This window comes from Dysidea avara, chromosome 1 (assembly GCF_963678975.1).
Source record: "Dysidea avara chromosome 1, odDysAvar1.4, whole genome shotgun sequence".
In the NCBI taxonomy this organism is placed as follows: domain Eukaryota; kingdom Metazoa; phylum Porifera; class Demospongiae; order Dictyoceratida; family Dysideidae; genus Dysidea; species Dysidea avara.
In genome coordinates this window covers 34,986,110-35,012,263 of record NC_089272.1, presented here as the reverse complement: position 1 = coordinate 35,012,263, position 26,154 = coordinate 34,986,110, and the positions used below count along the sequence as shown (strand labels likewise).

General features: G+C 37.3%; 1 protein-coding gene across 1 annotated transcript in view; it reads right to left on the bottom strand.

Moving 5' to 3' along the window:
* The window catches only part of LOC136246342 (hemicentin-1-like), a 94,566-nt gene that overhangs the window by 22,449 nt on the left and 45,963 nt on the right, over positions 1-26,154 (bottom strand). Inside the window, exons 30-50 of the mRNA XM_066037736.1 lie at positions 25,504-25,641; positions 23,395-23,667; positions 22,457-22,744; positions 21,136-21,387; positions 20,740-21,039; positions 20,676-20,683; positions 19,113-19,182; positions 18,277-18,336; positions 17,919-18,185; positions 16,165-16,437; positions 15,230-15,517; positions 12,694-12,945; positions 12,285-12,584; positions 10,174-10,440; positions 9,399-9,671; positions 8,892-9,179; positions 8,403-8,654; positions 7,258-7,557; positions 1,992-2,258; positions 1,433-1,705; positions 927-1,214 (exon numbers count right to left, since the gene is read on the bottom strand). Of these exons, the coding sequence (XP_065893808.1) occupies positions 927-1,214; positions 1,433-1,705; positions 1,992-2,258; positions 7,258-7,557; positions 8,403-8,654; positions 8,892-9,179; positions 9,399-9,671; positions 10,174-10,440; positions 12,285-12,584; positions 12,694-12,945; positions 15,230-15,517; positions 16,165-16,437; positions 17,919-18,185; positions 18,277-18,336; positions 19,113-19,182; positions 20,676-20,683; positions 20,740-21,039; positions 21,136-21,387; positions 22,457-22,744; positions 23,395-23,667; positions 25,504-25,641 (4,977 nt within the window). The remainder of the gene's footprint in view (positions 1-926; positions 1,215-1,432; positions 1,706-1,991; positions 2,259-7,257; positions 7,558-8,402; positions 8,655-8,891; positions 9,180-9,398; positions 9,672-10,173; positions 10,441-12,284; positions 12,585-12,693; positions 12,946-15,229; positions 15,518-16,164; positions 16,438-17,918; positions 18,186-18,276; positions 18,337-19,112; positions 19,183-20,675; positions 20,684-20,739; positions 21,040-21,135; positions 21,388-22,456; positions 22,745-23,394; positions 23,668-25,503; positions 25,642-26,154) is intronic.

Genomic DNA, 26,154 nt, shown 5'->3' with positions numbered 1-26,154 from the left:
AGAACAGACTTTCCTAGCTCTACTACATTGCTGACCACTTGATAACTAGTTATCTACAATAATATATTATATAAACATTGTATAGCTGTCCTCTATAATGCTAATAATGGGTGTATATTTAAACTATTGCTTTGATATCTTATGAAACCTAACTTGTAACCACACCCACTGATTCCAGTAACTATGCTTATGAGTCTGACATCAAAATCAACTACTGTATAACACAATACCAAATCACTATGACTAATGTCCACTACTCACACCTCATGACATGGTAGATCACGTGTCCCTTCAATTACATAGTCCACAGAACAATTTATTAATGCACGAAGGTTAGCCTGGTATAACTCAACAATTGTACATCTTTTAAAATATGCGTGATTATGCATGCATGGTAGATAGAAGCAGCTATACAGTAGTTGATCGCTTTCGAGTATTGAATGGCTATGAATGTAGTAAGTCTATGGTTCAGATGGTCAGCTTGTTATGGAAGTCCTGGCTGCATTCAAACTCTATCTTCAATTGCCACTGGATTGTGGGCTCAATATTGTTGTACTATACCAGCCTTCCATTTGTTTTAGTATTTCCTACTCGCCAGTTGCTCAATAACTTACATGAATATGTGAGTGCGATGCAAGTGTGAGATGAGTATATAAATGCTCATTGCCAAGGGTATTGCCTTGAGAGCATACAATTGTACATCACTTGAAACCTGAAATTTTCTTCACAAGTGTTAAGTGCAAGCATGCGAAAATTTCAAGTAACAAGTGGCATGATAGTACGATGTTGCACTTGAGCAGTACTGTAGTAATGTATATAAACATGTTTAGCTAGAAAATAAGACCAAATAATCAATTGAAATTGCTCATCGCTGATTTCCTAATTTGGACTACAGTTCCATATACCACAATATATTCGTGACTCACCAAACAGAGTGTACACATCTGAAGTGTCATTCATTCCATCAATAGTGGCTATACAGTAATAAGTACCAGTATCACTGGTTGATGAGGATGAGATGTTATGAGTTACACTGTTATTAGCATTGGCCACTCTTGACAATGATGAACCATCATCAAACAGCCACATGGTCATGATCCGAGGACCACCACTAGCACTACAAGTCATTAACTGACTGTTAGTAAAGTTGAGTAACAATGAAGTATTGGTTGGTCGTGGAGTGAAGGTGATATCAGTGATGTTAGGTCTGAGAACTAGATTGGAAATTAAACCATATTAACAATAATTCAAATTTCTAGCAAAAGCATTTCACAGTTTCCAACTGTAACTTTATAGATTTTTGTTCCAAAGCTCACAATTCATGAAAACTTACAGAATTATGTATGAACAAAATCATACTATTAAATTACAAGAGGAGAAAACATGACAAAATACACAGTAACAGAGTAGAAATGAAATACAATATAATTACCTGTCAGAGTAGAAGTGTTGGATATAGCAATTCCCTCATTGTTAGTAGCCACACAATAGTAACCAGTATTGTTTTGGTGATAAAAGGGATTGGAAATAGTGTATGTTGGATTAGTTGTATTCCCAATTTCCACTCCAATATTAGAACCAGACTCCACCATGAACCAGCTATAACTAAGTGTAGAGAAACCTTCAGCTCTACAACTGAAGTTCACCATTTCTCCTGGGTAGACTGACTTCATTGTGACTGGATGTTCAATTATGCTTGGACGAACTGTGTGAGATACATATTACTGGTGCATAATAAATAGAAAAAAATCAAATACTTCTCGCTAAAATCAGTGCAAAAATCAGTTATTTAATTGTTCAATGAAATGTTTGGAATAGCAGGTAAGGTAAGCAGTACTATATACATACTAATATCACAAATTTCATTGCTGGCTAAAACCATAATTCATGAAATAGATACTATCAAAAGCAACCTATTTTATGATAGCATATACAGCAATGGGTTTATACATGGGGTGTATGCATTGCAGTATTAAAACATCTTTTCTCACCAATTAAATTAGCAGGAGTTGAATTAGAAAGAATTCCTAACATATTACTAGCTTCACAGAAATATAGTCCAGTGTGATTGTACAATACTGATGATATGTTGTAAGTGTTCTTATCCTCTTCAACTAATAACTTATCACTTTCTTCCATTGATGTATTTCTCATGAACCATTGGTAGGTAAATGGTGGAGAACCAAACTCTGTACATTCAAATGTTATGTTAGTTCCCAAACTGACATTGTGAGTGGATGGGGTTACGACAGGTCTCTCTACACAAGAAATAAACACCATAATTAAAGTAAATTGACAAGGAATCACATCTAGGCTTGCAGCAAATGTACTCAACAAAATAGTATGAAAATGCTGTAAGATAATTCTCCCATTATGCAATACAATGTCCCATTATTATGCAAAAACATTTCCTTCAAATTTAAAATATGTGTAATGTACCAAGTATTTCTGTACTGTATTACAGATTTGAGTTCTACACTAACTTCTCAATTAGGGTGTATGTAATCTGTCGCTCACCAATAAGTTGAAGTTAACATGCCCGATACCCAGTGAGGGTTACAGTGTACAACAATGCTACTAACATATATAACTAGACTAACGAGTTATTAGCTCATGCACAATAGATGACAGGTGTAAAAAAGAATAGTTTAGGCAGTTGTTGAAATCATGTGCAGCATTGTCTCATGAGTTGCCACGCTGTTACAGTGCAAGAATATTCTTGGTTTTAAAACTTTGAAGGGGAAGGTTTACTCATATACAATGAAGTATTTGATTGTATTACAGAGTTGATTGTATCCACAAACACTAAACTTTGAAGTGTTTAGTGTTTGTGGATACAATCATCAATGTGAATCAACACCATTTGCTGTTTACTCCTTATTTGACACCTGGAAACTAGCACCGGCAAATAAGCATTCGTTACACTACAGTACTTTTCATGTATGTTATTTCTTTGTTTGTGTTGTTAGTAATTAATAGTATGTGTTTGTTAACTCCCTTGTAGTAACTACTGTCATGTCAGCAACACGCTGCTTAGCAACTGAAGAAGCACGCCTTACTGAACCTTATAGTCTCACGGGTGCTTCAAAATCGCAACTGAATGCTTTGCCCTAAAATCCCATTTTAAACACTTTCACTTACCAACTACAGGAAACAAGTTCACCCTGGTTGATCACCTCCATGCCCATTTACAATCCCCAGAAAATGCCACTGTTAACCCATGTCACAAACAACCCGTGAGCAGATTCCGGTACCAATCTGCCAGCAACTGCCACAGGGAGTCCACCAATAGATGCTGCCAACAGCTTGCAATCAACAACACCTCAGTAAGGGGAAAACAGTTCCGGGCTGTAAAAACAACTACTCAACCAGCTGTCATCCATCTTCCAAATGAGGCACACTAGGCTTCTGCCCATACTCTTTGGTGGTCCTATCTGCATGAACGAACTGCAATAGAGGACGATCGCCTGTCAGCTGCCTTTCTTCCAACTAATGCTTTCCCAGAACAAGCTGCAGCAACCAGTACCTCACAAGTTAATGCCATACCCCCATCCGTTTCACTCCCCAAGCCAGCTTTGCCCCCCATACCATCTCAGATACAGGAAAAGATAGCAAAAGGTGAGTACATTGATTTTACCACCATCCTACCTAAATCAGCGCACCAGAGCCCTAGTCCCAGACACTAATGCTACAATTGAATCAAACAGGAGATCATTTCTCTGTGGCATCTACCAGAAAGATAACATCTTTTGGTACATGGGTGGAAGCATGGAATATGTATTTAGCTGTCCAGGTGGTGCTCAACTCCATCATGCACTTCACACCTGATTTCCTATCAGCACATCATCACTTCTGCCAACTCACAACATCCACTACATGCATGGGTGAGCTATAATATGAAATTCCATACTAAGGTGGCCAATGACCAGTCCTTGGGTGGGACATTCAAGATCTAGACCTATGGCTTGAGTGCTTCTCCGGCACTGTAAGTCAGTCTGCTTGTTGGCTGTGCACTCCTTGTGGTAGTACTACCCATTTCCCTGCCCGGTGCCCTTTTTGCCCCTCTTCTATAAACACTCATGGAGGAGGACAACCAGTTCCTGCCAATTCCCAACAGTGACCCAACCCTGCCAACTTCAACACATGTTGTGACTTCAACCGCTCCAACTGTTACTGCACAAACTGTAAATTTGCTCACAGATGTGACACCTGTGGTGTCCTCATCCGCCCTACATGGGGGCAGCTCTGCCATTACTAAACCCCTTTCTTGCACTCCCCTACGGCCGTTCATTCTCGAACAAGAATTAAACAACTACCCTGACAGGGCCACATCTAACTGATAACTTATGACATGGCTGTACAATCGGCTACGCAGGTCTCCAATATACCTACAGTACCTAGCCTCCACTTGGAATCTGCTCCTCAACAGCCTGATGTGATAGATGCGACTCTTAAAGATGAGTGTAAAACTAAACGAAACTTAGGTCCTTTTAATCTCCACCCATCCCAAACTTCCACACCTCAGGATAGGGCTTGTACCTAAACATGATGGGGGATGACGGATTATTTACCACTTGTCTGCACCTCCTACACAAAGCGTAAATGATTTTATTGATCCATAACTATACTCCTTATCCTATTGCCGTTTATGAAATATTTAATGAACTGGGTCTTGGAGCACTGATGAGCAAGATAGATTTTAAGAACACCTTCATTTAATACCAGATAGACAGGCAGATCGGAACCTCCTAGGCATATGCTGATGCTAACAATTTTTCATAGACACTTGCTTGTTATTTGGCCATGGATCTTCCCCTATCTTTTTAACCAGCTTCCAATAGCTATCCATTGGATATTGCAGCATGCTTATGGTGCACAGCACCTCCTGCATTATATTGACAATTTCTTCACTGCTTACCCAGCAGATTCACCAAAATGTGTGCAACGCCTGCAGTCAATATTGGCCTCATGTGAAAAAATCAATTCCCCTATCAAACCGTAAACTTGAGGGCCCTACCACCTCCTTAATTTTCCTTGGAATCCACCTGAACACTACCACCATGAAAGCCAGTGATAGGAAAAGTGAAGAGCTACACTGGATGAGACAAAGGGACAAGCGCACGAAGTATGAGCTCTTTTCCTTGATTGGAAAATTGTTATTCTACTGCAAGGTGCTCCAGCTGGGAGAATTTTCTTACACCATATATGGTTGACCTAAGCAATACCGTGTCTCATCTACACCACCACATTAGCCTAACAGCTGAAGCAAAGTTAGACATTCAAAGGTGGCTTGATTTTCTACCTGATTGGCTGGGAAAGAGTTTAATCCTGAACACCTGATGAACACCTTTACCAGCTTTGAACCTTTACACTGATGCTTCTGGTTTGTATGCATGGGGAATGGAAGGTGGCTCCAATCACATTTATCATCTACCCAAAGTGAGGTGGACACTATGTGGAAAGAGTTATTAGCAATAGTATGGGCAGTCCACACATTAAGATCCTTCTGGCCCAACCGGAAAATCCTTTTCTTTTGCTGTGGTTGATATCTGGGACAGGGGCTCTACTTGTGCTCCTCATACAATGGCTTTGATTCACTTGTTGTATTTTTGTGCCAGTAGTTATGACATCAATATGTACGTAATTCATGTTCCTGGATATAGCTGACTCTCTATGTCTCATTTCCAGATGGAGAAATTCAGGAAGCTAGCCCCCAATGCCCTGCCACTTTCAGATCACATCTCTGCATGCCCAATGCAGACATTCACTACCGTCTCCTGCAATGCCAGTATCATGGAATTGCTCAGTCCACGAGACAGACTTATCAATCAGCCCTCTCAAAGTTCCACTCATTTTGCTGTCAACACAGCCTTACCCCAGTACCACCATCATCTATAACACTATAGTATGTCTGAGCCAATAAGTTGCTACTTGAGTCCTACAAGATTATTAAAGTCTATTTATTTAGCAGCCATTCGCTTACACCACATTGAGTATGGCATGCTAGACCCAACAATGGATAATCTTCTACATTTAGTATGTAGGGGCATTCATCATTTACAGGGTGACAACCAGCTTGCATGCTTACCTATTACTCTTAACCATACGAGTACCCTGAAGGATCAGCTACATCAATCACAGTACACTGTCCAAGGCAGTGCATGTTATGGGCTGTTTTCACCTTTGCCCTTTACGGTTTTTTAGGGTGAACGAATATACTAGCTTCCACTGGTGTGACGTTACCTTTTCTTCTGATCATATCACTATCACATTGTACCAATCCAAGATGGACCTTTTAAGACATGGATGTATTATTGGGTTTCTATCATTAAATAAAGTAATGGCAGTGGAAAAATAACCACTCCGGGGCAACAGCTGCAGGGTTGGCTTTGTGTTGCTCTAGCTTTGTGGAGAATTGAAACCCCCCACTCCTGTACTGGGGTGGTCGGTGATAGTACTAGGATACATTTTAAATCTATTTACGAAAATTTCCAGCCCGTGTTATCAGTTATATTACAAAATGTCGTCACAGCACTCTAACATACTGTATCCTTTTATTACACTGTCATGTTACATTTTTGTTCATTCAGCAGTCATAGTACACTGTATAATGATAATATTGGTAAGTCAGCCTCTTGGTGACATGGCCACACTTCAGAAAGTTTGTAGAAATCTTGAATTTGTTTGATTGCACCATGCTAAGCCGGATAAATATAGCTAATTACTTTTATATTAGGGTTAGGATTATGGCAATATTTTACAATTCAATGCATCAAATATTGAAGGATTTCCTTCTAACACTCAATATATTGTTTAATCACAAGTGTTGCTATATTACCAGCTGAAGATGGTGTGGGGAAAGGGCTGTTAGAAAATAGAGGAAGAAAACAATGGGAAGCACAGGACTAAAAGACGTTCTTGTAGATGACACACATCCAGTAGAATTGTTTGAAATCCACATGTTTACAAATTCAGGGATGTTCCTGCTTTTCCACATAATCGGGTCAATCCAGGATGATTTTACAGCCTCTAGTATTAAACCATGGGATATATTTCCACAAGCTTGAGCAGATAGACCAGCAGTGCACTAAGTTACAACCATGAATAGATAGTACATGAGTTAACTACGTAACTATGCACTTGTGGAGTTTTAGCAAGGTGTAACCATGCAAGTGACAGTCACATACACAGTATGTTGTGTATACATTAGCATAGTATTACATGATCTGTACTTGTATACTACCAATCCATACTCACCTACTACACTGATATTCATCATGTCACTGTTCACATTATTAACAAACACACTACTATTAGCTTCACAGTGGTACAGGCCAGTATCACTAAAGTCAGCCATTATAACTCTCAGTATACTAGTAATACTGTTCATTGATGTAGTGTCAACAATATATCTATTACTAGTATTAGTGATCATGGTATTGTTGAGGTACCATTGTATGGATGGTGTAGGGAATCCTTCTGCTGTACATTGTAGTGTAAAACTGTTATTAATAACCTCCTCCTGATTCATTGGATGAGTAGTAAACACTGGTCCAACTGTTAACAACATTGAATGATATATTAAATCAACCTCAATTAAGTTTTAACACACAAAGAAAGCTTAATGCGTGCTAATTCTAACAAAATAGGTACCCATACAGTTAATACTATTCCTTTCTAGCTAAACAGGCAATTAATCAAAATTTAGTTTAACTACTATTGTTAATTTCACATGATAACTGTTTTCTGATGTATTTCATAATTTATTAATTATAATTGATTTTGATAAATACTTCGCTATGCCACTGCAAAGGAAGTGGAATTCAAAAACCTCTTAAATCACAAATTACGCACATAGGTATCTTCTCAACTGTTTATAGTCTGTCTGTTATGTTTTCTGAAACAAATTGTTAAAAAGTCTCTAGGCTGCCATTGATTTCTGTTTGCATAAGTATGGGGCATGCCACCCCCCCTTCACCTTGAAGAATTTTGTTATTCTTGGCCATGAGGCTAGATATGCCATTTTCAGGTGTGTCTTACGTTCATAGCATCCATAATGTCTTCAGCAATTTACTTCACCTGTATTTTAAACTGGCACTGTAACTAAAGCTTACCTGCCTGGAAGTGCTATATTGGTGCTATATTGGTGCTATATTGCTTTTATTTCTCACATACAGGTTGCGTTTACCTTACAAAGTCTCGTTCACGTGGGTGTGGAAAGACAAACAAATATACACATTTTTCTGAAAACAATTTCAGTAAATCAGGCAATCTCCCATACCTGGTTTAAAAAAAGAAATACATATTGTGTGATATATTGTGATGTATGTACGTATAAGTGATGTTACGTGATGTAGATGTATATTGTGATGTGATATATTATGTGATATATACTAACTTACCATAGACAGTGACAGTATTACTACTAGATCCAGCATCATTAGTCACAGTACAAGTGTAATTTCCTCCATCAAGTGTAGTTACATTACTAATAGTAAGGTTGTTGGTGTTAGTAGTTGTGTCATTTGACAATGTGTTAGTCCTGCTCCAACTGTATTCTAATTGTGGTCCACCCTCTGATGAACAATGTAATTGTAACTGACTCCCATGAGGGTATGTGTTGTTACCAGTGATGTTTACATCATATGGAGCAACTGGTTAGATAAATAAACAAAATGTAAGCATGGATAATATATAAGTTTACTGCAATTGTACTAAGTTTCATACACTTAAAATTTTTAAAAGTGTTGCTATAATCATTATAGGAACACACTTTCATTTTACAACATTAAGTGCACACAACTTTACGTTAACAGTACAAGAACTACAAAACAGAATATCAGTATTTTACCCAATTAAATGCCATAGCTTTCATTATATTTATGACTCACCAAACAGAGTATACACATCTGAAGTGTCATTCATTCCATCAATAGTGGCTATACAGTAATAAGTACCAGTATCACTGGTTGATGAGGATGAGATGTTATGAGTCACACTGTTATTACCATTGGTCACTATTGACAATGATGAACCATCATCAAACAGCCACATGGTCATGATCCGAGGACCACCACTAGCACTACAAGTCATTAACTGATTGTTAGTAAAGTTGAGTAACAATGAAGTATTGGTTGGTTGCGGAGTGAAGGTGATATCAGTGATGTTAGGTCTGAGAACTAGATTGGTAAAAAAACAAAACTAGAAAAATGAATTTCACAATTCATTATGGTGAAATGCATAAGCAAACTTTTCCAAATGGAGATTTAATCTCAAAACTCAACATGAATGAAAGATAATATGAATAAAATCACACAGTTAAATTATAGTAAAAGGGGAGAGATATTTATGAAACATGTAACAGAATATTTAAATGTGTAGAAATGAAACATAAGTACCTGTCAGAGTAGAAGTGTTGGATACAGCAATTCCCTCATTGTTAGTAGCAACACAATAATAACCAGTATTGTTTTGGTTATAAATGGGATTAGAAATAGTGTATGTTGAATTAGTTGTATTCCCAATCTCCACTCCAATATCAGAACCAGACTCCACCATGAACCAGCTATAACTAAGTGTAGAGAAACCTTCAGCTCTACAACTGAAGTTCACTATCTCTCCTGGGTAGACTGACTGTATTGTGACTGGATGCTCCACAATGCTTGGACGAACTGTGTGAAATGTGTATCTCTGATGTATAACACATACAGTAGAAATAAATCAAATTAGTTGCTACAAAAGCCAATTTTAAGAGTTATTCAGTTGTTCATTGAAATTTTTGGAATAACCTTAGTGCTATATATGTAGTAGTACCACTAGGAGTTTATGAGCGAAGGAGCATGAAACTTACGCTGCTTGCTAACTGCCATCAAAATCCAAATTCATTAGCAATTAGTTTCAATATAAGGAAAGTAAAATCTCATTAGTCGACGCCGTATGCTAATTGTGCGTGATACTCGTAGCAATTTATTAAAAAAACGTGACGTAATTTGAATTGTGATGGAACCGAATTTCATGCTCCTTTGCCGCCTTCGGGGGCTCATAAGCTCCTGGTACCACAAAGCTGGTTAAAATGTAGTTCACAAAATATGTACTATTAAAAGCAAACTATTTTATGACAGCACACAGCAATGAGTTTTATATGTATTTTAGCATTAAAACATATTTTCTCACCTAATAGACTAGCAGGAGTTGAATTAGAAAGAATTCCTAACGTATTACTAACTTCACAGATATAGATTCCAGTGTGATTGTACAATACTGATGATATGTTGTAAGTGTTCTTATCCTCTCCAACTAATAACTTATCACTTCCTTCCATTGATGTATTTCTCATGAACCATTTGTAGGTAAATGGTGGAGAACCAAACTCTGTACATTCAAACATTATGTTATTGCCCAAACTGATATTGTGAGTGGGTGGGATTACCACTGGTCTCTCTAGACAATACAACAAATATGGTAAACTGATAATGAATCACAGCTAGGTTGCCATAAATATACTCAAATTTCCCTACAATGCTTTAAGGAAATTCTCCCATTATGCAATGGATCTTATCCGCAATGACGTCAAAGCATTAAATGGCAGTCGATAGTGTGGACACTTTGTACAGGGGGTATTGGGAGAGATGGCGGTTCTCTATGTTAACAATCATTTACTGCAGCAAGGGGCAAGGTGAGGCATGCATTACTTAATTTCAAGACAAATGCGAATGGTTTTACGTCGATACCAAAACTTAAGTCTGGGGGACTATTTCGCATTGCCATATCATGCTATCTACGTAGCCTCTTACCTTTATTATCCAATAGTTACATGTCGTGAAATCCGCAAACAAAGTGATTACATATGAAGTGCCCACACTATCTACGGCCATTTTGTCAATTATGATGTCATTGCGGATAAGGTCCATTCAGTGTCTCAATTATACTTTTATTACACATAATAGTATAGCGGTGCAGCTGCCAAAATTAGCCAGATTGTGCATCTTTTCACAAAAGCATGAAACATTGCATATAAATAGTATTTCTCATGATATGTATAGCGCCATCGCAGATTTGACCTTTGGTGACTTTTTTGGTCACTTTTGCACTGATTTCCTCGAGGCATTAATCGATGTGTTAGGTTACCAGAGATCAAATCTGTGATGGCATTATATCAAAATAAAATTGCCATGAGAAGTACTACTTATGTGTAAAGTTTCATGCTTTTATGAAAAGTGTATGATTTTTGTATTTTGCCTTATACTTATAACATTTCCTTCAAATTTAAAGTAATCACTGCTCTATTAAATTATTGTACTACACACTGACTGTTCTGTTAGAAAATCCCAACGTACCAAGTATTTCTGTACTGCAGTACTAATTTGTATTCATTACTGACTGTTAAATTAGGGTGTATCTAATCCATCCTGTGTTTTTCACCTAAAAATATGTTAGTGTTATCTTGTCATAGCACTTTGACATATCTTTTCTGTTATGCTGACAGTTACATTTTTGTTCATTCATCAATCACACAATACAGTATTGTGAAGGACCTGGCTTCACAAAAATCAGTGGTGCACAGGTGGATAGCTGCATTTATCAGCCATTTAGCAGCCAGCACAGCCTTGCAATCTTGTGTCTGGACTTCAGTCATGGTGTACGTCCATCACTCCATCCCTGCCTCGCCCCTTTGTGAGGACTCATGATACTACTTCACTCAACCAACTGCTCAGATTTTCTATCTTATTTTGTGGGAAACTCTACAAGCAGCTACAAGTACTGGCTGAAAGTTAATACATTGATGCATCTTTTGTGCAAATTTCATATGCATATTCACTACCCTTGGCAGGTTATAATGGCTTAAAATCATTGATCTTAAAACTTCTAATGTGCAATTTGGATCGGTTTTCTAAAATTCAGTTACATATTACCTTTCAATGCATCGAATGTTAAAGGATCTCCTTCTACCACTCAATACAGTAGTTTAATCGCAAATGTGGATTTATTATGAGTGCACACCTGTGGGAGGATACTGGATAGTGTAAGAAAAGGGTTTGAGGAGAAAAACAATGGAAGGCACAGGATTAAAACACATTCTTTGTAGATGCAACACACCCAGTAAAATTGATTGAAATTAACACACATGTGTGTATACCTACGTGACTATGTACTTGTGGAGTTCAGCAAGTGGAATACAGAAGTGAACCATGTATGTGGCTTTTCACTGACAGTCATATACACAGTATACTGTACATACATTAGCATACATGATATGTACTTGTATACTACCAATCCATACTCACCTACTACACTGATATTCATCATGTCACTCTTCACATTATCAACAAACACACTACTATTAGCTTCACAGTGGTACAGGCCAGTATCAGTAAAGTTAGCCATTATAACTCTCAGTATACTAGTAATACTGTTCATTGATGTAGTCTCAACAATATATCTATTACTAGTATTAGTGATCATGGTATTGTTGAGGTACCATTGTATAGATGGTGTAGGGAATCCTTCTGCTGTACATTGTAGTGTAAAACTGTTATTAATAACCTCCTCCTGATTCATTGGATGAGTAGTGAACACTGGTCCAACTGTTAACAACATTGAATGATATTTTAACTCATTCACTAACTCACTCCAAGTTTCACACAAACATAAGTAAGATAGAAACATAGAAATATATGATATGAACTAACTCACCATAGACAGTGGCAGTATTACTACTAGATCCAGCATCATTAGTCACAGTACAAGTATAATTTCCTCCATCAAGTGTAGTTACATTACTAATAGTAAGGTTGTTGGTGTTAGTAGTTGTGTCATTTGACAATGTGTTAGTCCTGCTCCAACTGTATTTTAATTGTGGTCCACCCTCTGATGAACAATGTAATTGTAACTGACTCCCATGACGGTATGTGTTGTTACCAGTGATGGCTACACCATATGGAGCAACTGTGTAGGAAAACAAAACAAACTATTTGTGTTTCAGTTATGTGAGAACAATTATTACACACCCATAAGGTTTGTATCTGATTCATATACACCATAACATAATATCCCACTAATACAGTAAAATACCAATCTGATATTGAATGATCCCAAATAGTGAATTTTACCGATACTGATGCCGATATCTATATTGACTATTATAATTGCTTGTACATAAATACTGCTTGTATTTGTTTACAGCGATATTTCATTACTACAGTAGATACTTGTCTCCCAAATTAACTGTTCTTTTGTTCATTGATCTATTAGAATACCTTGATAAGTGGTGACTGTTGTATTAGAGGATCTGTTTTGCTATCATAGCACTTATGATGATGACAGTTGGCTCCAGTGGTTTTAATAGCACAATATTATGCTAATTACTGGTAATTATAACATGATTATCTGTGAAATATTAGTATACATTATACCTGAGGACTGCAAGGGTAGAGTGTGTACAAATCAGAAGCAAATCTGTTTATTTTGTCAAGAACAACAATACCTAGTTTTGTTTATGGGGGAGTATTTTTATGTGTTCCTGCTTTATCCTTGGCAGTAGCTTTTGTTCCTTGGGGGGTGATTCCGTTTCCAAGTGTATATAACAATTTGAATTTGGGGATATTATTTGTCTTGGCAGCCTCATCTATTAGTGTATATTCAGTTACGGTTTCTGGGTGGGTGAGTAATTCGAAATATTCAATAGATGCGGTGGTTAGAGCATCAGCCGAAATGTATAGTTATAAAGTAATGAGTGTGTTGTCTGCCCTGTGAGGATCACAGATGCCCATTTGAAAAGTGGAAGGAGAAAGGAAGTAAATATTAATGAGTTTGCGCTGATAACTGTACCAAGGAACAATGTTACTGACTTGGTGGTTTGCTAACACACTGGCAACTACAGTAGTTTCACATGAACGAGCACATGATACAATACATGAATGCTGATACAGACCAGCCATTGTTGTTTTTCACTCAGAGTGTATGTGTTGCAGATATTCACTGCTGAGTATTATATATTATAATGAATTAAAGCTTAATGCATTGGTATGGCTCAGTGTATGGTGACTTTGATAACTTTGGACTAATCAGTAGCTAAACCTCCCAAGGCAAAGTCTGATGAACTGTGTGGCTTAAAGGTGATGCTTAGCTGTGTAACAACCATTTGTATGTATACTAGGTTACTATCGATTTGTAACACCGGCTGCAGTCTTTGGTAAATCCATACTCCGTACTATAAACTGTACAGTATCTGTAATTATTGCAAGAGCATAAGGGGTGATTAGAATTCTAGGAAACGGGTATGACATGGGACGGGAAGCGGAAACAGGAATGATGATGGAAAATGTCTCTTAAAATTGATAAAATGTTAGATTTTATGGCACAATGCTTCTTTGTATCATTGTTGCTAAATGAATAAAATACTCTAAATGAATAAAATACTCTAATAGAGCAGTGGAGAATAATTTACCAGGTACTGCACTGAAAAAGCCTGTGAATTGATGGACAATGAAGACATTTACGGATTATTAATTGTCAGTGCCTGCATAATGTAAATTGTACCTGAAATCTCAGGATAAAAGCCACATGATGGGTGGCTCCAATGAGGAGACTATAAAGACAATATGCACGTTCAGTCATGGGGATTCCTCTTTGAGCCACTTTAGTTTAACAAACATACTGTTGGATGCATACCCTATCATGTGACTTCTTATCTGGAAGCAGTTTCTAAGGCCTATAATAGGAATGGTCATTATTAGCTAGAATACATTGTGAACCTCCTCACCATTGTTCAGTGTTTGATAGCCGATTTTTAATTTATAAAATGCTTATATATAGTTTCAAAGAAGTAGCTAACTTTCAGCATTTATGACTTAGCTAGTCTACATACCTAATTTATGAAAGTTATAGTTCATCAGTTCACAGGCTTTCAATGCAAGTTCCTGGTGGGATAATTAAAAAAATTCTTGACTGCTCTATTAGAGTCGTGGATCATTTTAGTGGAGGGATCAAACAATGCTATGCTGTTAAGAAGCATTGTGCTGTAATATCCAACCTGTATATTGACATGATGACCTTTATCAGCTGTTTTACGTGTGTCATTCCCATTGCTGCTTTCCATTCCCATCCCGTTTTAGAATTCTACAGTACTTATCCAAGCATACATAAGAGCTAAAGATGACAGACCATTTTACTCACTCACCAAATCACTATCATACAATGTGGTATACAGCGTATTATGTGCATGACTCACCAAACAGAGTGTACACATCTGAAGTGTCATTCATTCCATCAATAGTGGCTATACAGTAATAAGTACCAGTATCACTGGTTGATGAGAATGAGATGTTATGTGTTACACTGTTATTACCATTGGCCACTCTTGACAATGATGAACCATCATTGAACAGCCACATGGTCATGATCCAAGGACCACCACTAGCACTACAAGTCATTAACTGACTGTTAGTAAAGTTGAGTAACAATGAAGTATTGGTTGGTTGTGGAGTGAAGGTGATATCAGTGATGTTAGGTCTGAGAACTAGATTGGAAATTAAACCATAATAAACAATAATTCAAAATCAAGTATTTGGCAAAAGCATTGCATATAATTCCCAACTACATGTTTATGCCAAAAGACAGCATTCATAAAAGCTAACTGAGTGTTGTATGAACAAATCATAGTGTTAAGTTAGACGCGGACAAATGAAGCATATACAGTGGCAGATAGGGCTGAATCAATTTTGCTAGCAAAATATTTAGAAACAATATGGTGGTAAAAGCAATGAGCATAATGCTGACAAAATGGGGTTGTTTTGAAAAGTGCAAGTTGAGGAACAGCAACTTAGCACATTTTGCATAAAAAATATAGATACTCTAATAGAACTGTCACACAAAGTATTAAATCAGCAATATGCAGCTTTTTGGAATAGGATGGACTCCTAGAGACCAAGATACTCTAATAGGGCAGTCGTCATGTTATAAATACTCTACTACTATAGTCACACATTCTTGTGAGCTGTACACACTGCAATAAATTTATTTAATTCTCAGCAACATAGGTAAAATTTGAGCACAATATTGAACAAAATAGGTCACATAAAAAAGAATTGCTCAAAAAAAATTAATCTGTAGGCCCATCTCTAGTAACGGAATAGAAAATGAAATATATTATGTACAAAGTACTACCTGTCAGAGTAGAAGAGTTGGATACAGCAATTCCCTCATTGTTAGTAGCAACACAATAGTAACCAGTATTGTTTTGGTTATAAATGGGATTAGAAATAGTGTATGTTGGATTAGTTGTATTCCCAATCTCCACTCCACTATCAGAACCAGACTCCACCATGAACCAGCTATAACTAAGTGTAGAGAAACCTTCAGCTCTACAACTGAAGTTTACCATCTCTCCTGGGTAGACTGACTGTGTTGTGACTGGATGTTCAACTATGCTCGGACGAACTGCATAAGATACATATTATGTATAAGTAAAAAATTTACATATACATATACATATATATGTATATGTATAAGTAAGCATGGATGGTAGTGGTAGGAATTGTTTTTCTGATATCCACACATTCATTCAAGTAAACCTAGTGGTATATAGTAACAAACATATCACAGAAGACTGAATGAAATTTGATATTCATCAAATACACAGCAAAGTGTTTTATGATAACCCACTCACCACCATAACAACCATATTATAGATTATAAATGTCTGTAGCATCACAATATAAGCTTCAATTCTGTGGTATCCACAATAGTGTGTGAGGGACTGGTTGTCTTTGTTGCAGTTCATTTACAGTAAGGGCATGACCATTTATTTACAGAATAAGTGCAGGGGACACTATAGTGTAAGATGATAATGATGTTACACTTTTTCAATGACTGATAATAAGTATGGTAGATGATTTTTTTGAAGTGATAATGGCACTACTGTATACTAATGAAGAAAAACAGTAAGGAATGCAATTGTATATGTCATAATGGTGTGTCGCTACATTTGCACAGTGTGTCCTGAATCAGTATCCTATGCTGTGTGCATGTGTAATACAGTACCTAGCTCCAATGTCTGAAAATCAGACTTGGAGATACTGTAACCACTTCAAATGTCAACATTATTTTAATGGTGTTTTACTTAGGCTCAATTTTTAACTTTAAAGTTATATGTAACCCAGTCTGGGAAAACCGGTCTTATCACCTACAGTATTTAAAAGTAATGAGAAATTCCGGTTTTAAGTATTTAGTGTGTTGTAGCTCGCCAATGGTTGAAGCCATGTGTACCAAATTTTCACACTTTTTACACTAATTCCTTACCTTTCAGAGCATCCACTGTGCAAGTAACCAACAACTTGGTTTCCCACCATTTTAGTTAGTTTTTAAACCGAGGCTGACTTTATCAGGTGAGCTGCAAAAGGGGTGGGAGGTGAGGGGCCTGGAAGGTGAGCAAGATTGTGCTCAAAAATTGAAAAGGAAGGTGTAGGGATGAATTAGGCCAAATTTTGGACCATTCAGGTATCAAAATTGGCTAAAATGAAAGGAAATCCACAGCAGATGTACTTATTCAACACCACAGAGCTGTACATCCACATACAGTCATTCCCAGGCTGACCAGAGCTCCATTAAGACCCCACACTGCACGTATGGATTGCCACTGGGCTTGGGAAAAGAGCCAGTAAAACCAGATCACTCAAGTCTAGCTGATTTTGATTGTGGTATATTCATGTAGCTTTGTGTCCATCAAATCTGCTGACATGGAGGATAAGACCGGTTTCTCAGACTGGGTCACATATAATGACTTTGTGGTTACTGCTGTATAAACAATAACTTAATGATCAAATTTCTTGATCTATAGCGAGTAATTTTATATAAGTTACACAGGAGTCTCTACAAATTCGGTGGTGAGAGGATTTATAATCATGACAAAGCATTCTTACCTATTAGACTAGCAGGAGTTGAATTAGAAAGAATTCCTAACATATTACTAGCTTCACAGAAATATAGTCCAGTGTGATTGTACAATACTGATGATATGTTGTAAGTGTTCTTATCCTCTCCAACTAATAACTTATCACTTCCTTCCATTGATGTATTTCTCATGAACCATTGGTAGGTAAATGGTGGAGAACCAAACTCTGTACATTCAAATGTTATGTTAGTTCCCAAACTGACATTGTGAGTGAGTGGAGTTACCACTGGTCTCTCTACACAAGACATAAAAACAACATTATATATTACAACAAATATGTATAGTGGTTACATCACAGCTATGGTATGTTCACATTGTGCTGATACCTGAGAAAACATTTATAATCAAAGCTGGTTGTTTCTGAAGAGAAATGACACTCCAGCCAGCTAATTGATTAGTGATAACGGTAAAGGTGTAAAGAGCAGACTTGTGTGGTTAGGCTCTACCACAAGTTTGGGAAACTGTTCTGCACATTGTGACTTTTTATTACAAACACATAATGACAAATATCAGAAAAAAATTGAAATATGTATTTTTAGTAAGTCAGTTATATGTACAGTAGTACTAAAAGTGCACCAAATTTAAGGTTTTGTGTGTGAGTTACATTGTGAGTTATCAACTAAACGTGAGTACACTACAGGTGTATCAAATATGCTCAAATATTTCTCAAAAATCCTGTAAGGAAATTCGACTCCCATATTTTTCAAATTATTTGGTTTTTATTTTGTCTGATTTAGAGGATTTCACTGCACACTGATTATTCTATTAGAGAGTGTTAAATTTACAAGTTATGTACTACTGATTTGTGTGCTCCACTGACTACTCCACTGCTAGGATTTAAATTCCAAACTATAAGATAATTTAAACCATTACACAACAGTATGTAGCAACCTTAAATATTGCCATTCTTATGATTTTATTATCTTGCAAGGCTTAGTTACAGCCCTATATAGTGACCTTATATCTGAGCCTCTAAGCAAAAAATTGCATATAAGACAGTTTTAAGTAACCACAATCATTTAACTACAGAAATTTGATTGTAAATGGTGAAGTGTGACAGATATAGCCATCCCATTTTCACTACTTATACAGAAAAGTATTTGGTTTCAATGTACCCAGGGTTGAAGAATGTTTCTTACGTAAGATTATAAACAGTTCTCACAAGCATGTTCATTGGGGAAGAATGGGCTGTTAGAAAATGGCAGAGGAAAGAACAGTTTGGAAGGAACATGCTGTGGAAGGAACAGTACAAAAAAGTGTCTTAGATGCCAAACATCCAGTAGAGTAATCGTTAAAATGGATTTACAGACATTCTGGCCATTCCCAAATCACTGTGCTAACCAAGGATCAAGGCTATAGTTTGCACCAGCACACCTTCACAGGTTACTACTAATTGAGTTCAAATATATATCAGATAGAGCAGCAGTGGATTGAGTTATATATAGTCATCATAATGAATAGTCTATGATTGTAGCTAACTACTTATGGAGTTCAGCAAGCTCAATACTATGGAGACAGTAGGGCTGAGCGATTGTGACATTTTGCTACTTTCACAATTGTAGGATGCAACATATCATGATTATGATAATTATAACAATGTTACAACTTATATGGATCAATAGCACTGTATGCATTACTTTGTATATAAATTATTTATTTTAACGATACAAGATGAAATTATGTGCAACTGTTTAACACAATTGAGGCCATAGCAGTTACAGTTTAATGCAAACAGTATAATGAATAATAGTATCCTTAGAATTTCTAACAGGTAAACTTTTAACTACGCAGTAAGAATTATTCACATAGTGAACTATCTCAGAAGTGCAGGCTTGTTCTGTGGATCATGTTCTTCCATAACTGTCCATGCCCATTATATTGAATTTCTTATATATTTATATGTGATGTCACAAGTAATAGTTGTAACACACCCATGAGGTTTGTATCTGATTTGTAAACACGACACCCTGCGGCCCTCGGGTGTCGTGTTTACAAATCAGATACAAACCTCATGGGTGTGTTCTAACTGATGTGTGGTATGGGACGTGCGCAGATCAAAGGTGCCCATTTGCAATGCGGAAGGAGCATGAACGCAAGGCTAACATTGGCTACCGTTGAGTGCTGTGTACAAGGTACGATTTTACTCATTAATTACTGTCTTGATGGTTAGTTAATTCATTGTTAGCTAGTTTATTCATTGGCAGCGCGTTTGTTATGCACAAGTGCGAGGTGCCATCATCAATGCCGATCAATCCAGCCATTGTACAGCTTCCGAATCATGTAACTGAAGTGTCTGATATTCATTGTTGAGTGGTGCAGTGCTATAATAGTCTTGGTTAACTTAATTTATTAGCGAACAAGCATGTGGTAGATTACCGGGCTCAGCCCAGTGGTTGTACTGCTTCCCATTCATTCAGACGAGTGCAGTGTTGTGTGTTCATTCATTCCAGAGCGATTTGCCTCCTTGCCAGTCCTGGACATTATTAGCCTTGCACTGTGACTTCCTGTGTTGGTCTGGCATTTGGTTTCGTTTGAAGTCTTTGAACTAATTAGTGGCCAGACTGTGTGGCCAAAAGGAGGCACTTAGCCATGCTACAATTAATTGTAAACCGGTTTACAACTGATTTGTAACACTGGCGGCAGCCTTTGATCTGCCCACGCACCATACTACAACATCAATCCGACAATTGATTTAATCTCCCAGCCCTAGGAGACAGTCACATACCCAACATACTGTATATACAGTACAATACACTATAAGTACTTGTATACTACCAATCCATACTCACCTACTACACTGATATTCATCATGTCACTCTTCACATTATCAAAAAACACACTACTATTAGCTTCACAGTGGTACAGGCCAGTATCATTAAAGTTAGCCATTATAACTCTCAGTATACTAGTAATACTGTTCATTGATGTAGTGTCAACAATATATCTATTACTAGTATTAGTGATCATGGTATTGTTGAGGTACCATTGTATAGATGGTGTAGGGAATCCTTCTGCTGTACACTGTAGTGTAAAACTGTTATTAATAACCTCCTCCTGATTCATTGGATGAGTAGTGAACACTGGTCCAACTGTTAACAACATTCAATGATATTTTAACTCCTTCATTCACTCAAAGTTTCACATAAACATAGAAACACAGAAATATGTGATATGAATTAACTCACCATAGACAGTGACAGTATTACTACTAGATCCAGCATCATTAGTCACAGTACAAGTGTAATTTCCTCCATCAAGTGTAGTTACATTACTAATAGTAAGGTTGTTGGTGTTAGTAGTTGTGTCATTTGACAATGTGTTAGTCCTGCTCCAGCTGTATTCTAATTGTGGTCCACCCTCTGATGAACAACGTAATTGTAACTGACTCCCATGAGGGTATGTGTTGTTACCAGTGATGTTTACATCATATGGAGCAACTGTAAAGATAAAAAAAACATACTGTTTATGCTTAATAAGTTATGTGAAACAATTATTACACTCCCATAAGGTTTGTATCTGATTCATACACTAATAATAATATCCCACAAAATTCCAATCTGACAGTGATCCCAAATAGTAAATATCACTGATGCTGATATTGACTACATATTTTTAAACTAGGCGCATGCCCACAGCTGGCTGGCTATGGGGCACGCGCCTGGTTTACTGAAATTGTTTTTGTAAAAATGTGTGTGTGTGCCCACTACCTATCTAATGGTCTATGTTTGTCCGTACACACCTACGTGAGCAAATCCTTTTAGTGGTGAAATGTAGTCAACCTATGATATTAACCACTAAATGAAGTTCTTATTAAACTTGAGGGTAGGTAAAGTTTGCACCGAGACGGTTTCTTTTTGCTGGTTTGAAATACGGGTGTAGTGACTCTCTACACACTTTGTGAACTACCTTCCCATTGGGTTCTTTGTGTATCTAACCACTAAAAACACCATAACAGGCCTCTTAGGCAACTAGGAAATGCGTATCTCTTTGACCCGAAAAGGGGCGTGTACCTATGTATACGAACGAAAATGAAGGGTAGCCTTGAGATTTGTAGAGAGAATTTGCAGGAAAAAGCTATAGCCAAACTATAAAACAGTCGAGAAGGTACTTCTGTGTGTAATAAGTCGTTGAAAGTGGTTTGTTCTAAATGTGTTTCCTTAGCAATGCATAGCAATGTAATTAGATAATTATGAAATAATTCTCCAATTACAAAATCCGAAATTATAATAACTGCATTATTACAAAACAGAAGCTTAGTTAAAATATATTTCCAGCTATGCAACTAGCGCCTGGTTTTTAGAAGTAGCACAACATCAACTTGTTTAAGCTTACTGATACATAGTTACACTACTTTTTAATGTGTATACCTACCTTACAAGTTAACTGTCCTATTCGAATTTCTTAATTTACGATTCTATTATATGGCATACAGGCTCAAAATCAAATTGGAATTGCACTTTTGCATTCCCTTAAATGTACTATCATAACCTGTTGTGTATGACTCACCAAACAGAGTGTGCACATCTGAAGTGTCATTCATTCCATCAATAGTGGCTATACAGTAATAAGTACCAGTATCACTGGTTGATGAGGATGAGATGTTATGAGTTACACTGTTATTACCATTGGCTACTGTTGACAAAGATGAACCATCATCAAACAGCCACATGGTCATGATCCGAGGACCACCACTAGCACTACAAGTCATTAACTGACTGTTAGTAAAGTTGAGTAACAATGAAGTATTGGTTGGTCGTGGAGTGAAGGTGATATCGGAGATGTTAGGTCTGAGAACTGGACAAAATGTTGTGAACAATAATTAATAATTTATGTCTGGCAAAGCATTTCACAGTCACATATTATTTAAACCAAGCATGCATCCCCAGCTGGCCTTCAGCTAGCTGGGGGCGCACACTTGGTATACTGAAATTGTTTTTGAAAAACATTTGTGCGTGTGTGTGTGTGTGTGTATCTATCTATCTTGTATGTATGCATCCATGTGAGCAATGATAAAACCTAAGAGAATTAAATACTAAATGAAGGCTGTATTAAACTTCAACATAGGTAAACTTTCCCATATTGGTAATATGTAGCTTGTTTGAATAACGCTTCCTTAGTAATGCATAGCAATGTAATTAGAGAATTACAAAATAATTCACCAATTACAAAATATGAAAAAGCAGTAACTTCATTTATTTGATAATTCAGTATGCATAATTGCATACTAAACAGAAACCATTAAAACAAATAATATTGTTGATCATTTCCAGCTATATAACTAGCTGCAAGGCACCTGGTTTTAGAAGTACAACAACATCAACTGGCATGTTTACAGATTTTTTATGCTAAATGTCACCATTCATGAAAGTTAACATAGTTTTGCATGAACATGAAACACCTATACAGCAACAGAGTATAAATGAAATACAAAGTACAATAATTACCTGTCAGAGTAGAAGTGTTGGATACAGCAGTTCCCTCATTGTTAGTAGCAACACAATAGTAACCAGTATTGTTTTGGTTATAAATGGGATTAGAAATAGTGTATGTTGGATTAGTTGTATTCCCAATCTCCACTCCAATATCAGAACCAGACTCCACCACGAACCAGCTATAACTAAGTGTAGAGAAACCTTCAGCTCTACAACTGAAGTTCACCATCTCTCCTGGGTAGACTGACTGTGTTGTGACTGGATGCTCCACAATGCTTGGATGAACTGTGTGAGATAAGTATACATAATCAAAATGTGTTTAGGTTTTTAATGGAAGAGTGAAAAATTAATATCTGATGTGCTACAACATATAATGTAGGCATGGTTTGCAGTAGTTAATTGAGGTGCGTAATTACCAATTTTCTGAGTAACGTAGAGTGTATTTTCAATTATTTATTGAAAACATTTAAACATAATAATAATCAAGACACACAGTAGTGTGTCGTGCGGAACCAAGAAGCCGGCGCGCCACACCATGAGTATATTGACAGGAAGAAAGAAAATGCAATTTACACACCTATGTAACTCTGTGATCCCTAATCCGATTGGAACCAAATTTGTTAGAGAAATGCCAGTCAGTTAGGGGAGTCTACTTACATAATTAGAAGACAATCGCTCCAGGAATTTTCGAGATACGAGCGAACAAAGTTTTGTTTTGATTTCTTTGTTTTTCTTCTTTTTCTCCATCTTCTTCATTTTGCACACTCCACAAAATCCACCATAAAACACGAATGCATGCTCGGATTGGGCTACAATTTGGCACACTTAAAGGGCTCATTAAGGGAGATCTCAGTACCAATCTTGGTAGGAATCCGATGAACGTTCACAGAGTTATGACCGATTGTTTGTGTAAAATAAGGTCGAAGGTCTGTCACACCTACAGGGTAAACTCCTTGGAAGAATGAGTTGGAAATTGATATGTAAATGGAGTAATCATTGTAGGAGTGCCTTTTTGTGGTTTGAAAGGAATCGAGATAAAGACCATGGAGATATGACACAAAACCCAACCTGTGTCAAAATTACGCGATCGACCTTTATGAATAAAAAACTATTAGTTTTCACGTCTACCAGGCAAACCGCTTACAGAAACGAACTGAAAATCAGTATGTAGCTGGAATAATCATCATAGAAAGTCCTTGCAGTAGTACAGAAGAATCGGATTACAAACCACTGAGTTATGATTCGAAACGCAACTACATGTAACATATGCAAGATCTAGATACTCTAATAGAACAGCCACCCTAATAAAGCATTCAGCTACGTTTATAACTTACTCCATAGATACTACACCTACCTTACTCCATTATAGAATTATATTACATTGCAAGTTATTCTGTGGGAAATTCAGCTACAAATAGTTAATCTGATAGACAATTCAGCTACAGGCAAGTCACCCTGTAGAGAGATCAGCCAGAAGAAGTCACTTTGTAGAGAGTTCAGCTACAAAGAAACCATCACGTAGAGAATTCAGTTGCAAACAAATCACCCTGTAGAGAGCTCAGCTAAAAACAGATCACCCTGTAGAGAGTTCAACTTGAAACAAGTCATCCTGTAGAGAGTTCATCTACAAGCAAATCATCCTGTACAGAGACATTTCAAGTTACACAGTAGAGAGATCAGCTGCAAACAAGTTAATGATTGACATATAATAACTGTATATATATTATATATATGTCAAGACACACGGTAGTGTGTTGTGCGGCCCAAGAAGCCGGCGTGCCACCCGTGAGTATATTAACAGGAAGAAAGAAAATGCAATTTTCACACCTATGTAGCTCTGTGATCCCTTATCCGATTGGAACTAAATTTGCTACAGAGGTGCCGGCCAGCAAGGGGAGTCTACACACCAAATTTGAAGAAAAGTGCTCCAGCCATTTCCGAGATACGAGCGAACAAAATTTCATTTTAATTTCTTCGTTTTTTTCTTCTACTTCTTCTTCATTTCGCACACTTCGCAAAATCCGCCATAAAACACGAATACGTGCTCGGATCGGACTGAAATTTGGCACACTTAAAGGGCTCATTAAGGCGGATCTCCAAACATATCAGAGGTTTTACAACCTCTTGAGGACAACATCCGGCTGGTACTTATCCCTTCTTTGACGGGATGCTCTCCACCAAATGATACAATCCGTAAATTATTTGCCCTTCCACCTCGATATGGTGGTTTGGGTATCATAAACTCAACTCTTATTGCAGCTGAGGAGTACACAGCCGCGTGTCACATTACTGAGCCTCTTTCACAATTCATTCTGGACCGGGGTACCGATTCGGCTATTGTTAAAACAGAACAGCTATCTCGCAAGTCCGCAATCCACAATTCCAAATCTTCCAACTATTCGGATAGATCTTCCAGTTTGCGTACCCACTTGGATCCCTCCTCTCAACGCGCTTTAGATCTAGCCTCAGCCAAAGGGGCCTCCAACTGGCTTACCACCCGGCCCCTACAGGAACATGGCTTTGCACTGCATAAGTCCGCGTTTCATGATGCCGTGGCACTACATTATGGGTGGTCTCTTCAGCGGACTCCTGCTCACTGTGCATGTGGGACTTCCTTTTCAGTGGAGCATGCTTTATCCTGTCCCAAGGGTGGCTTGCCTTCTATCCGACACAATGAGATCAGAGATCTAACTGCTACCCTGTTGACTGAAGTATGCTCTCAGGTAGCTGTTGAACCAGAGCTCCAGCCGGTTTCACAGCAGGACTACCTTG